This window comes from Bombina bombina, chromosome 1, assembly GCF_027579735.1.
Source record: "Bombina bombina isolate aBomBom1 chromosome 1, aBomBom1.pri, whole genome shotgun sequence".
Classification (NCBI taxonomy): domain Eukaryota; kingdom Metazoa; phylum Chordata; class Amphibia; order Anura; family Bombinatoridae; genus Bombina; species Bombina bombina.
This window is the reverse complement of record NC_069499.1, coordinates 478,967,525-478,983,672: the sequence shown is the minus strand read 5'-3', so window position 1 is coordinate 478,983,672 and position 16,148 is coordinate 478,967,525. Positions and strand designations below refer to the sequence as shown.

Below are 16,148 nucleotides of genomic sequence, written 5' to 3'. Positions count from 1 at the left end.
CGGGATCGGGGGGCGGGAGCTACGGGGGCGCGCACGGGAGCGCGCGCGTGCACGGGGGTGGTGGGCGGGCGCGTGCACGGGGCGGGAGCGGGTGGGAACCGCTACACTACAGAAAAAAAAAAGTTAAAAAGTTAAAAAAAAAACAACTTAAATGCAATCTAAGGGTTCTGGAAGGGGTTGGGGGTTGGTCTCGGTGGGGGGGGAAAGCTACACTACAGAAAAGGGAATTAAAAAAAAAAAAAAGGCACATTTTGTTACAAAACTGGGTACTGGCAGACAGCTGCCAGTACCCAAGATGGCGCCCATTATTGCAGAGGGGAAGGGTTAGAGAGCAGTATGGTGGGGGATCAGTGAGGTTGGGGTCTAAGGGGGGATCCTACACATCAGCATATGTAAATATGCTTTTTTTTTTTTAAAAAAAAAAAAGGGCCAAATACCTTTTATTTTAGTACTGGCAGAGTTTCTGCCAGTACTTAAGATGGCGGGGACAATTGTGGGGTGGGGGAGGGAAGAGAGCTGTTTGGGAGGGATCAGGGGGTCTGATGTTTCAGGTGGGAGGCTGAGCTCTACACTAAAGCTAAAATTAACCCTGCAAGCTCCCTACAAGCTACATAATTAACCCCTTCACTGCTAGCCATAATACACGTGTGATGCGCAGCGGCATTTAGAGGCCTTCTAATTACCAAAAAGCAATGCCAAAGCCATATATGTCTGCTATTTCTGAACAAAGGGGATCCCAGAGAAGCATTTACAACCATTTGTGCCATAATTGCAGAAGGTGTTTGTAAATAATTTCAGTGAGAAACCTAAAATTGAGAAAAAATTAACGTTTCTTTTAATTTGATCGCATTTAGCGGTGAAATGGTGGCATGAAATATACCAAAATTGGCCTAGATCAATACTTGGGGTTGTCTACTACACTACACTAAAGCTAAAACTACCCCAAAAAGCTCCCTACATGCTCCCTAATTAACCCCTTCACTGCTGGGCATAATACACGTGTGGTGCGCAGTGGCATTTAGCGGCCTTCTAATTACCAAAAAGCAACACCAAAGTCATATATGTCTGCTATTTCTGAACAAAGGGGATCCCAGAGAAGAATTTACAACCATTTATGCCATAATTGCACAAGCTGTTTGTAAATAATTTAAGTTAGAAACCAAAAGTTTGTGAAAAAATTTGTGAAAAGTGAACAATTTTTTCTATTTGATTGCATTTGGCGGTGAAATGGTGGCATGAAATATACCAAAATGGGCCTAGATCAATACTTTGGGTTGTCTACTAAAAAAAAATATATACATGTCAATGGATATTCAGAGATTCCTGAAAGATATCGGTGCTCTAATGTAACTATCGCTAATTTTGAAAAGAAATGGTTTGGAAATAGCAAAGTGCTACTTGTATTTATGGCCCTATAGTTTACAAAAAAAGCAAAGAACATGTAAACATTGGGTATTTCTAAACTCAGGACAAAATTTAGAAACTATTTAGCATGGGTGTTTTTTGGTGGTTGTAGATGTGTAACAGATTTTGGGGGTCAAAGTTAGAAAAAGTGTGTTTTTTTCCATTTTTTCCTCATATTTTATAATTTTTTTTATAGTAAATTATAAGATATGATGAAAATAATGGTATCTTTAGAAAGTCCATTTAATGGCGAGAAAAACGGTATATAATATGTGTGGGTACAGTAAATGAGTAAGAGGAAAATTACAGCTAAACACAAACACCTCAAAAATGTAAAAATAGCCTTGGTCCCAAACGGACAGAAAATGGAAAAGTGATGTGGTCATTATGGGGTTAATTATGCATCAAATATGTTCAATATTAAATCATGTTCAGTATGAAGATATCGATTTATGTTATTTTAACTTTAAACTGTAATACTTACCTGGGAATTTTTGTTTATTTATTTTAAAGGTGCTAGAATGCATAAACCTAAGTGAAGAGACAACAACCTCTTCAAGTAGAATATTTGTCAAAATATTCTTCCAGGAACTGTGTGAATATATGGGACTGCCAAAACTAAATGCTAGGCTCAAAGATGTGTAAGTCTGAAGAATATCTCTCTTTATTCTATAGTGATACATTTGTTAAAAAGTACTACTATATATCCCATATAAAGATAAAAACTAATGCACGTGTTCAGTATATATGCTTAAGTATAAATAATTTGGATAAATAATACTGTAAATAACACATACATGGCATTCTTTACCACATGACACATACATGGTATTCTTTACCACATGACAAATACATGGCATTCTTTACCACGTGACACATACATGGCATTCTTTACCACGTGACACATACATGGCATTCTTTACCACATGACACATACATGGCATTCTTTACCACATGACACATACATAGCATTCTTTACCACATGACACATACATGGCATTCTTTACCACATGACACATACATGGCATTCTTTACCACATGACACATACATGGCATTCTTTACCACATGACACATACATGGCATTCTTTACCACATGACACATACATGGCATTCTTTACCACGTGACACATACATGGCATTCTTTACCACATGACACATACATGGCATTCTTTACCACATGACACATACATGGCATTCTTTACCACATGACACATACATGGCATTCTTTACCACATGACAAATACATGGCATTCTTTACCACATGACACATACATGGCATTCTTTACCACATGACACATACATGGCATTCTTTACCACATGACACATACATGGCATTCTTTACCACATGACACATACATGGCATTCTTTACCACATGACACATACATGGCATTCTTTACCACATGACACATACATGGCATTCTTTACCATATGACACATACATGGCATTCTTTACCACATGACACATACATGGCATTCTTTACCACATGACACATACATGGCATTCTTTACCACGTGACACATACATGGCATTCTTTACCACGTGACACATACATGGCATTCTTTACCACGTGACACATACATGGCATTCTTTACCACGTGACACATACATGGCATTCTTTACCACGTGACACATACATGGCATTCTTTACCACGTGACACATACATGGCATTCTTTACCACGTGACACATACATGGCATTCTTTACCACGTGACACATACATGGCATTCTTTACAACGTGACACATACATGGCATTCTTTACCACGTGACACATACATGGCATTCTTTACCACGTGACACATACATGGCATTCTTTACCACGTGACACATACATGGCATTCTTTACCACGTGACACATACATGGCATTCTTTACCACGTGACACATACATGGCATTCTTTACCACGTGACACATACATGGCATTCTTTACCACGTGACAAATACATGGCATTCTTTACCACATGGCATTCTTTACCACATGACACATACATGGCATTCTTTACAACGTGACACATACATGGCATTCTTTACCACGTGACACATACATGGCATTCTTTACCACATGACACATACATGGCATTCTTTACCACGTGACACATACATGGCATTCTTTACAACGTGACACATACATGGCATTCTTTACCACGTGACACATACATGGCATTCTTTACCACGTGACACATACATGGCATTCTTTACCACGTGACACATACATGGCATTCTTTACCACGTGACACATACATGGCATTCTTTACCACGTGACACATACATGGCATTCTTTACCACGTGACACATACATGGCATTCTTTACCACGTGACAAATACATGGCATTCTTTACCACATGGCATTCTTTACCACATGACACATACATGGCATTCTTTACAACGTGACACATACATGGCATTCTTTACAACGTGACACATACATGGCATTCTTTACCACGTGACACATACATGGCATTCTTTACCACATGACACATACATGGCATTCTTTACCACGTGACACATACATGGCATTCTTTACAACGTGACACATACATGGCATTCTTTACAACGTGACACATACATGGCATTCTTTACCACGTGACACATACATGGCATTCTTTACCACATGACACATACATGGCATTCTTTACCACGTGACACATACATGGCATTCTTTACCACGTGACACATACATGGCATTCTTTACAACGTGACACATACATGGCATTCTTTACAACGTGACACATACATGGCATTCTTTACAACGTGACACATACATGGCATTCTTTACAACGTGACACATACATGGCATTCTTTACAACGTGACACATACATGGCATTCTTTACAACGTGACACATACATGGCATTCTTTACAACGTGACACATACATGGCATTCTTTACAACGTGACACATACATGGCATTCTTTAAAGTATTTTGCACACTTATGTAGCATTTTATTATTTTTATATTTTTTTCAGAACTCTGCAACCTTTCTTTCAAGGATTACTGCCAATGGACAACCCGAAAAACACTCGCTTTGCTATTAATTTTTTTACTTCTATTGGCCTAGGAGGACTGACGTAAGACTTCATTTAAAAAAATACTATGTTAATTTATTTTTTCAAAATTTATAAATTCTAATGAAACGCTACTTTTCCCCAGGGATGAACTACGTGAACATTTAAAGAATGCGCCAAAGATGATCATGACCCAAAAACAAGATGTTGAATCCTCAGAGTCTTCAGATTCCGCCTCTGATTCATCTTCAGATTCTGATAGCAGTTCTTCTAGTGGCAGTGACTCATCAAGCTCCAGCAGTAACTCAGGTGATATATACAAAGGTTCTTCACGCAGCTGTTTGATTCTAGTTTTTTGAGTTTTTAAGAAAACGTACTTATTTTTTTTAATTTAATTTCTCAACGGAAATATCTGTTTTATCCCTCCCTCTATAGTTACTCATGGACTTCCACATCTTGGGTAATATATCCCATCAGTAACTAGCTTGTGGACTCTCGCCACCTATATGAAAGAAAACATAATTTATGTAAGAACTTACCTGATAAATTCATTTCTTTCATGGTGGCGAGAGTCCACGAGACCAACCCATTTTTTGGGGGTTATGATTTTTTGTATAAAGCACATTATTTATCCTGTTCCTCTTTTTTATGCTTTTACTCCTTATACACCTCACTAACTTGGCTATACGTTAAACTGAGGTATGAGTGACGTTGAAGGTGTATTTAAATTGCATTTGAGGTTTGGGAAACTTTGCCCCCTCCTGGTAGGAATGTATATCCCATCAGTATTTAGCTTGTGGACTCTCGCGACCATGAAATAAATTAATTTATCAGGTAAGTTCTTACATAAATAGTTTTTTCTCCCCTTCTCAATCGAACATTTTACTTGCTGTAATGTAGTAATTGTTTGCAAACAGCTCTTTTCTTATTGTTAAAACTTGTTAAAACTGCTGCCTATACTGAAAATATGAATACTGCTGTATTCTCCTTTTTAGAAAAGCTAAATGGTGTGCGTGAGATTTTTGTACTTGAAATAGTTAGTTTTGCTCATTAAACCACTAGTCCTATTTGGCATTACTACTTTGTGTATGTAGAGAGAGATATCATAATCAGGTCTGCTATTTCTGTAGGCTTAGCCTGTTTATATCGGCATGTCCTTAAGAACAATAGGATAAAACAGGTATTAAAAATAAACATGAATGAACAATTTTTCATACATGTAATTCTCTGCAGCAGGGATAACAAGTAACACAATATTGAAGAAGAAATAAAGATATCTCACAACAGCACTCTTAGTCCAATAAGTTTTACTGAGTATATGATAGTTCACTATTTCTCTAAACTATCTACTGTGCACAGTTAACATAACTAATAATCTGGCAGAAAAAGTGTTTAACAGGTATATTAAACCTAATACCTGTCTATGTCACATATAAACAGAAAAAAATGAATGAAATAAATAATAATATTAAATAAGGAGAGCACAATCTGTAAAAACAACAACCAGGGATAATCATAACATGTTCATGTTAAACAATGCAGCAATAATATACTTATCGTTGGCCAACGTTATTGCTTTCTCTTAAGTGTAAGTGATAACCATGAACCGGTATATATGGATCTGTCCCCGTTATTGTAATCCTCCTGTGGCGATTCCTCAAGTGAGAAACTACAAACCGCTTGTGAAATGTTGGTTTCTTGGTGATCCTGGAAGGAGATATTAGGCGCTTCACAGCCGAAGGCCGGTTTGTCCCAGCACACACAAGCCGTGGCGCAAACTAGTGTCGTAGTACAGATTCCTCCTTCTACACCTTCCTCTCTTCCTGCTTGAACGGAAATCGTCACGGAACTTGGTACAGCTGAATAGCTGGAAAGCTGTGTAAGCCACTCAGAGCGTCCTCCTTACTGTTGCTCAGATCAGACTGAGCAAATGTCAAAGGCGACGTACGTTTCACCAATTCTTTGGCTTCATCCAGGCAGTTGTATAAAGAGATTTAGTGCAGTCCTCTTTTAAAGAGATATTCTGTGCTGCCGCCTCCGGAAACATGGCCGGTGAATATTGGTTCCTATAATCTAAGTTTAGTTAATAAACATTCCTTTACAATAATAACTTTTCTGTTTCAATTAATTATATGTAACAATTTATATTAAGCAACATAATAATTACTTAAATACAACTATACTGGTCTGTATTTTAATAATACTTTTAACCTTATAGTTACTTACTTATGTCAAAGCTGGTTAACTCACAGTGACAGTGATTTCTAATTAAATGCTATTTTAAGCAAAAAATAATCTCAAAGGAACATAATTTGTTTAAGATCATTTAATTTTGCCCAAAATGATATGTAATCAAAGAAAATGACCTAGGTTGTTCTCTTCATTCAGGCCATGGGGCGTAAGGGTTCCCAAATTGAAGATCCACTTACTTTCTCGCTGTAGCAATATTCTATCTATATTGCCACCGCAAATACCCAGATTGACCTTATCAATAAGTCTGAAACAATTTGGGGAGGAATTGTGATATTCAGTGAAATGTCTAACAAGTAACACATTGCATTGTCTCTATACAGTATGTTTCAATGTGTATTCTGTGATTAAATACTGGTTTACAAATAATTATGACTGTTACACCACTTGAAAATTTGAAGTAAAACCGTTTTAAACTTGAATAAATGTACTGTTTACTATAAGACGCATTTTACAGGAAAAGTTACTGTACCAATCTTCATAACATTTGACACATAGCTAGAAATAGTGTTTTTCAAACTTTGAAAAAATGGTGCATTCGGTTCGGAGACAAAGCTTCAAATGATTAAATGATTAAAAATAAAATATATGTATTTGTAGTGTGTATGTGCATTAATTAATTAAAACAGCAGAAATTAATTTGTGAACATGCACAGATGCTTTTATGAGTTGTGCTAATATGGATTTTATTTTGAATTTTAAAGCTATGTTTTAATGTAAAGTTTTTATATTGATTTGAAAAATTATTAGTTTTTATAACATGCATTGTGTTTGAGATGTATAGGTTTGCGTACTACCTGACCAAACATACTGACAAGACACTGTTTAAAACTGTCTTTCTACTTGGTACATATCTCACCTAAAGATAATGTATTTACATGAGAGTGAGTCTCTAGACTAGAGCATTGTTTTACACTAATAACCTGACAATTTCCATGATTTTCATTTATAAATAATTGGGTGTTTCGATCAGCAATTTCATTTTGATCTATCAAATAACTGAAGGGCACAGTAATATTTCAGTAGTGAAATGAGGTTTATTGGATTAACAGAAAATGTGCAATTTGCATCAAAACGAAATTAGACAGGTGCATACATTTGGGCATCCCAACAGAAATTTTGCATCAATATTTAGTAGCGCCTCCTTTAGCAGAAATAACAGCCTCTAGACGCTTCCTATAGCCTGTAATGAGTGTCTGGATTCTGGATGAATATGTATCCCAAAAAGTAAGCAGCACCACCAGAATTCCTTCAACAGATTTATTAGTGCAATCTGCACAGTATCAAAGCCAGACCACAAAATAGCAACGTTTCGGACTTAGTCCTTAATCATGCATGGTTACACATCATACAGCTTATATACCCTTATAGACCACACCCTCCACCGTATCCCATATCTGTAGCACACCTGAAAAAATGCCATCTAGTGGTCTTTAAAATATCACAATCTCGAATCTGGCACCCACCTACACCAAATTTGAGACGGTGGGTTCTCTGCTTTTTGCAGATAAACGGATAACATTATTTAAAAGGTACATAGACAACCTGTTTTTACTCTGGCAGGGAAAAGAAAAAGATCTCACACACTGGTTTGAAAATCTCAATAGGGCGCATCCATCATTGAAATTCAAAATGACATCAAGCAAGGAGACTGTTGAGTTCCTGGACTTAAGGATCTTCAAGAAAGACGGAGGACTGCAAACCACCCTATATAAAAAAGGAACGGATACAAATTCCCTCCTTCATGCACAACGCTGCCATCCTCCTGCTCTAAAAAGAGCACTACCCATCTCACAGTTTAAGCGTACCGTCAGAAATAACTCTGACCAAGATCTTATGAGACAACAGATAGATGAGATGGAACAGAAATTTCTATCAAGAGGAAATAACCATGGATGTCTGAAAGATATCAAACAGGATGCGATCAAAACTGACCAACAGAGTTTATTACTATTTAACAGCATTGAAAGGCAAGATAACAGGTTGAGTTTCACCACCACATATGTGGATAAACATAATATTGTCAACAGCTTGAGACACAATTGGTCTCTAATACATACGGACAAAGATCTTCCCCTATATGGATCCTCTCCCCCAAGAATTGGGTATCATAGGGCCAAATCTCTTAGAGATCGACTAATGCAAACAGACCCTAGGAAATGCTACATTAAAGATACGTGGTTAAAGGCGAAACCAGGATGTTATTGCTGCTTAAGCTGCACAACCTGTGGAGGTGCCTCAACAGGAGACACATTCAGACATCCCTACTCAAATAAGAGGTTCAACATCAAATAAAGAGTGACATACACCATCACATACATAGTTTATCTCCTACATTGTGTATGTGGGTTATTCTATGTTGCGGACCAGGATGGAGAACCACATGTCCGCAATTAGAACAGCCTTGGACAAGGGGACAACAGATCAGCCTGTGGCCAGACATTTTGCTCAAGCCAAGCATAAGGTCGCCGACTTGAAATATATAATTATAGATCATATACCACCACCAACGAGGGGAGGTGATCATGCCAAGATGCTATTACAATGTGAAGCACAGTGGATATATGAATTGGGCACTATGGCACCACAAGGACTGAATGTCCATCTTGATTGGCACTGTTTCCTATGAAGATTCTTTTCTCATGGATCCGTTATGAGAGCCCACTGTTCTTCCGATGAAAGTCTGTGATACAAATTTCTATCTAAAGGGGAGGAGAGTCCACGGCTTCATTCATTACTTGTGGGAAATAAGAACCTGGCCAGCAGGAGGAGGCAAAGACACCCCAGCCAAAAGGCTTGAATACATCCCCCACTCCCCTCATCCCCCAGTCATTCTTTGCCTTTCGTCACAGAGAGGTGCCGGATTATCAGAGGTCTCTTATGAGGGGTTCTACCCTTCGCTATGGGACAGGAGTTTAAGTAGCCCTTTAAGCTTCTCAACGTGAGGGCCTGGGTGAACGTTAGAGTCCGGAGATGCAGGGGGAGTTTCCCTTTGCCACACCATCCCGACTCATATTAACAGCTCCTTTAGCAATCGGCGTTGACGAGTTTCGCAGATTGCTTTCTTCTCTCAAGTCCATGTCAAGAGCGCTGCTATTACTTGTCACACATGAAGGGCCGTGTTCCTGTTCCACAGCGTAGATTCTGGTAAGATAGTTTCATTTTTATATAATGATTACACAAAAGCAGGGCCACAGTGTGGCACCTTTATCTTTAAAGAATCTAGGGGTAAGATTCCTATGAGGGGATTATTGAGCAGGGGGGGCTATGTACATGATAAGTTTATTGTGTAATTGCTGCGTTATTTGTATGGACGCGACTCTGGCAGGGGTGGCCCTGCGTAGACATCCTTGTGACTGGGTGGGGCTTCTTCAATTCCGGTCTGATCTGCGATGGAGGAGACGAGCGGTTTCTCATAGGAGGTGGTGAGTGCCCCAGCCATTGGTGGTTATAAAGGTGCCTGTTCTAGTTTTTTTTTCTAAAAGCTATAGAGGATTCTGACGCGTTAGAGGGTACTCCCTCTTTATCTAAGTCTTATACCTGTGTTTATTGTGAGGTTTTGGTAGACCAGCCTGCGCAACTGTGTTCCACATGCCTTGAGAAGGCTATGACTTCCAAACATAAGTGAATGTCTAGCACTACTGAGCCGTCAACCTCTGAGGGGTCTCCATCCTAGAGGTGCATTCCCCATTGGCGCCCCTTATACCACATGCAGCGCCCTTCGGGGGAAATTGCTTGGCCGACGGACTTTGCAGACCAGCTGGAAAGGCAGTCGCTAAGGTGATCCATGCTTTGCCGTGTTCTGCTAAGCGCAAGCGTAGCGCTTTTCATAGCGGCCCGTCCCAGGAGTTGTATATGTCTGACGCCCCAGAGGGGGGGTACTATGAAGAGGCCCTTTCGGGGTCGGAGTCCGTGTCATCTAAACCTCCGACAGCGGTACTATGAAGAGGCCCTTTCGGGGTCGGAGTCCGTGTCATCTAAACCTCCGACAGCGGAGGAATCCGATTTTCGGTTCAAAATGGAGAACTTGCATTTTTTGTTAAAACAAGTGCTGGCTACCTTGGAGGTTCCGGAACCCAAACTACCAGAGGAGCCCTCCATTCCTAAGTTGGATAAGGTTTACGAGGACAGGGTGGTTCCCCAGACTTTCCCGGTTCCTGTCAAGATGACGAACATTATTAAGAATGAGTGGGAACTATTAGGTTCTTCCTTTTCCCCTTCTCAATTTAAAAAGCTTTTCCCCGTTCTCTCTTGGAAGGTTCTTTTTCTGCTGGCTATTGCATCGGCGCGCAAAGTATCTGAACTGGCGACCTTGCAGTATGAGCCTCCTTATCTGGTGTTCCAGGTGGTTAAGGCTGTTCTTCTCACGGGCTTGGGGTTCCTCCCCAAGGTGGTGTCTAACCGTAACATCAATCAGGAAATAGTTGTTCCCTCTTTGTGTCCGAATCCCTCTTTTCTAAGGAGAAGTTGCTTCATAATTTGGATCTGGTTCGTGCCTTGAAATTCTATCTTCAGGCTACTAAGGATTTCAGACAATCTGCATCTCTATTTGTTGTATATTCAGGGAAGCGCAGGGGTCAGAGGGCTTCTGCTACTTCTTTGTATTTCTGGCAGAGGAGCTTGATCCGCTTGGCCTATGAGACAGCGAGTCATAAGCCTCCTCAGAGGATTACGGCTCTTTCCACTAGAGCAGTAGCTTCATTTTGGGCCTTCAAAAATGAGTCTTCTATGGAGCAGATTTGCAAAACGGCTACCTGGTCCTTCTTTGCATACTTTTACAAAGTTTTGCAAATTTGACGTTTTTGCTTCTGCGGAAGCTGTTTTTGGGAGAGAGGTTCTACAGGCTGTGGTGCCCTCAGATTAGGGGTCCGCCTTTTACCCTCCGGGTTTCATTCAGTGTTCTCTAAAAGCTTGGGTATTTGTTCCCACAAGTAATGAATGAAGCAGTGGACTCTCCTCCCCTTTAGATGGAAAACATAAATTATGCTTACCTGATAGTTCTTCGTTCAAGGAGCCTTTGGATAAGAAGCTGGGAAACATGTTGCGAAAGATGTTTCAGCACACAGGGTTTGTTTTTCAACCGGTAGCCGAGGTTGCTGGAGCTGCGTCATATTGGTGCGATGCCTTATTTGATATGATTGAGGGCGAACCCTCTTTCGAGGAGGTGCAGGAGAGGATTAAGGCCCTAAAGGTGGCCAACTCCTTCATTCGTGACGCTAATATGCAAATTATCCGCCTGGATGCTAAGGTATGAGGTTTTTCGGTTCTAGCACGCAGGGCTCTGTGGCTATAATCAGGTTCCTCAGATTTGCTTTTCTGGATCAGCATTTCCAGTTCGTGGCTCCCCCTTTTGGTCTGGCGACGGCCCTGAGACTCTTTACGTAGGTCCTAGGGGCCCTTCTAGCAGTAGCCAGATCCCAGGGAATCGCGGTTGCGCCCTACCTGGACGACATCCTGGTTCAGGCGCCGTCATTCCATCTGGCAGAGGCCCACACCAGCGTCCTACTGCAGTGGTGCACTGGTCCTTTGTCCTTTCTCCAAGAGAGTTTGGAGAAGGGTCTTGCCGCTAGTTCCCTAAGGCAGTGTTTTTCAACCAGTGTGCCGTGAGAGATCCTCAGGTGTGCCACGGCAGACTGACAACAGTGTGACATATTTTTTAAACTTTGCTTGTTTTTTACTCCCAGTGCAGGGGTAGTTTGTAGGAGGCATGGCATAACAGCAGAATACATACAGTATGTGTGTGTTTGTGTGTATATATATATATGCTGTATTAGGCTATAATGTGTGATTTTTTTAAAATTTTGGGATGGTGGTGTGCCACAGGATTTTTTAATGTAAAAAAGTGTGCCACGGCAAAAAAAAGGTTAAAAATCACTGCCCTAAGGGGACAAATTTCGGCCTTATCTGTTCTGTTGCATAGGAGACTCACTGAGCTCCCTGACATCCAATCTTTTGTTCAGGCTCTGTCTCGAATCAGGCCGGTCTTTAGGCAGTCTGCTCCCCCTTGGAGGTTAAACTTGGTACTTAAGGTTTTGCAGAAGGTTCCGTTTGAGCCTATGCATTCTCTTGACATAAAATTTCTCTCTTGGAAGGTTCTTTTTCTGTTGGCTATTGCATCGGCGCGCAGAGTATCTGAACTGGCGACCTTGCTGTATGAGCCTCCTTATCTGGTGTTCCAGGTGGTTAAGGCTGTTCTTCTCACGGGCTTGGGGTTCCTCCCCAAGGTGGTGTCTAACCGTAACATCAATCAGGAAATAGTTGTTCCCTCTTTGTGTCCGAATCCCTCTTTTCTAAGGAGAAGTTGCTTCATAATTTGGATCTGGTTCGTGCCTTGAAATTCTATCTTCAGGCTACTAAGGATTTCAGACAATCTGCATCTCTATTTGTTGTATATTCAGGGAAGCGCAGGGGTCAGAGGGCTTCTGCTACTTCTTTGTCTTTCTGGCAGAGGAGCTTGATCCGCTTGGCCTATGAGACAGCGAGTCATAAGCCTCCTCAGAGGATTACGGCTCTTTCCACTAGAGCAGTAGCTTCATCTTGGGTCTTCAAAAATGAGTCTTCTATGGAGCAGATTTGCAAAACGGCTACCTGGTCCTTCTTTGCATACTTTTACAAAGTTTTGCAAATTTGACGTTTTTGCTTCTGCGGAAGCTGTTTTTGGGAGAGAGGTTCTACAGGCTGTGGTGCCCTCAGATTAGGGGTCCGCCTTTTACCCTCCAGGTTTCATTCAGTGTTCTCTAAAAGCTTGGGTATTTGTTCCCACAAGTAATGAATGAAGCAGTGGACTCTCCTCCCCTTTAGATGGAAAACATAAATTATGCTTACCTGATAATTTTATTTCCATTGAGGGGAGGGAGAGTCCACGGCCCCTGCCCGTATCTCCAATGGGCGGACCTAAATTTAATATATCTTCTGGCACCATTTATGCCCTAATGTTTCTCCTACTGTTCCTTGTTCCCTCGGCAGTATGACTGGGGGATGAGGGGAGTGGGGGAGGTATTTAAGCCTTTGGCTGGGGTGTCTTTGCCTCCTCCTGGTGGCCAGGTTCTTATTTCCCACAAGTAATGAATGAAGCCATGGACTCTTCTCCCCTCGATAGAAATGAAATTATCAGGTAAGCATAATTTATGTTTTTGTATATTTTGTATAATTAAAAAAATCTTTTTAGTTTCATCAATATAAATCTATCTGGATGGATCTTGTTTAGAGATATCAGATGCATTGTATTGTGAATTCTGTTATACCTTTAATGGCATTCATACTCAAGTGTGTGTATATAGATATTTTTTCTATTTTTGGAGATGTAGTCCTAGGACTTTGTTGTGCTTGTTTAAGAATCATGCATTATTATAGATCATACATGTATTGTTGAGTGTATGCTAAAGAAAACACGGCCTGTGTTTAAGTCTACTACTCCACCTTAGAGTCTTAATTTGGTTCTTAGAGTCCTTCAACAGGCTCCGTTTGAACCTATGCATTTTTTGGATTCTAAGATGTTATCTTGGAAGGTTTTGTTTCTGGTGGCTATTTCTTCGGCTCGAAGAGTTTCTGAGCTTTCAGCCTTACAGTACGAATCGCCTTTTCTTATTTTTTACTTTGATAAGGTATTTCTGCGTACTGCCTTGGGTTTTCTTCCCAAGGTTGTTTCTGATCAGAATATTAATCAAGAGATTGTTGTTCCTTCTTTGTGTCCTAATCCTTCTTCTCATAAGGAGCGTTTGTTGCACAACCTGGATGTGGTTCGTGCATTGAAAAATTATTTGCAGGCGACTAAGGATTTTCGCCAGTCTTCTTCTTTATACATACACTCAACTGGAGCACTTCTCTGCATCAGGCTATTCTCTTCAAACAGAGCTGTGCTCTGGCTGCACAGAGTACATTTTCAAATATGGAGCAGCACTACAAAGTAGCAGTGCAGTTATTGTTGACTGGCTCTCAGGGTTTTTTTTTTTTTTTTCATGAGACATTTTAAAAACTTAACAAAATGTATTTTTTTCTTTGCAGCTAATTTGCAATGCAATTTCCAACTGCTGTAATATATTATAAAGCTTTAAAAAATGCTTTATTCTCCAGTTAATAAACACTTTGCATTTGAATTGGTGTTTTAGTGTAACTGCCTAATTTAACATTTTATTTTATTTCAAAATTATCTACAGAAACATTTTCACTAAAAAAAAAACTCCTTGCAGAAATTAGAGAAAATCCTTCCTCTGGGGACAAGTGAAGAGTTCACTTAAGTTATAATACATTTAAAAAAATAAAAATAATAAAAATGTTAAAACAAGCTTTTGTTGCTCTATTTGTTTTGATTTAAAAAAATGTTGGTGCATGTGGTATTTAAGAATAAAATATCAAAACTGCTGTTCTGCACATTTTTTAATCCATGCATGCTAAAAATGGCAAATATTTTTTGCTGCTTAAGGATAACAGCATTGGAAAGGCACTGGTAATTTTAAAAAGTGCTTTCTCAGTCTGATTTGTGGATCTGCAAGCCTTTTATATAGATTGTGTAGAGAACAGATGATATAACAGCATGAGCTTCTGTATTTAGGGGTTCTTGCTGATTTGAGATTAATTTGATTTATTATAATACTGCAGCAGTAGGCATGTTTAGCCTTCCTAATGATAATATACTGCAGTGCAATGAGCTTTTACAAAAAGTCTGCAATATGGAGCTTGTTTTGTAGCTACGTTGATAGGAACTGTAGAACCATTCATAGCGATAATACACATGTTGTATAAAGCTGCTTGTAGTTTGTTTTCTGTTAGTAATATAGTTTGGAAAAGGAAACTTTTTCATTGAGAATCAATGAGCTATAGGATTCCTTCAGGAAATGAGTATGCTCCCATATAATCACCATTTGATTTATATTTGGTGAATGCATTTTAATAACATAATCTATGAATTCTGAAAATAGATTTAAGAAAACTTCAACACATCACTTTATAGTGCCCAAGGTTATGTATACATACAGTGGTTAACTGCCGAATGTCGGGCTCTCTTTTTTTATGCAACATTGAAAACTTAATGTCTTCATCTGCAGTTGTGACTAATACATTTTGATGTATTTATTTGTAGTTTATCTGCAGTCAGTCATTGTCCACTATTGATGTCACAATCACTAAAAATAATTGCTCTCTAGTTTTGTAAGGCTTATATATGACTAAGTTTTTGTGCCCTTTATTGCTATTGACAAAATAAATTAACTCTTCTTTCTAATCATCTCTCAATCTTACTTGCACAGCTTTGTAAAGAATACATAGAGGGAGGTTTATCAAGCTGCATTCGCAGCTTTTGTGGTGCTAGAGTGGAGAGAGATGTTGTGCAATATTAAATTTCACCACACACTGCTGTGCTGCAAGTGGCGACTGCATGCAGACAGGTTCTCTACTTGATAAATTCATAAAAGTTCATAAAAAACTTGATTACTCTTCAAAGAGCCAAATATTGAATTTACCTCTAGATAAGAAAGTAACTGAACTCTTGG

The 16,148-nt window shown here is 39.6% G+C and overlaps 1 protein-coding gene across 2 annotated transcripts in view; it reads left to right on the top strand.

Annotated features, from left to right (window-relative positions):
* Positions 1 to 16,148, top strand: part of CWC22 (CWC22 spliceosome associated protein homolog) — a 295,530-nt gene that overhangs the window by 266,431 nt on the left and 12,951 nt on the right. For both annotated transcript variants that reach the window (XM_053698519.1, XM_053698518.1), the window contains 3 exons: positions 1,918 to 2,045; positions 4,372 to 4,473; positions 4,556 to 4,719. In XM_053698519.1, the coding sequence (XP_053554494.1) occupies positions 1,918 to 2,045; positions 4,372 to 4,473; positions 4,556 to 4,719 (394 nt within the window). The remainder of the gene's footprint in view (positions 1 to 1,917; positions 2,046 to 4,371; positions 4,474 to 4,555; positions 4,720 to 16,148) is intronic.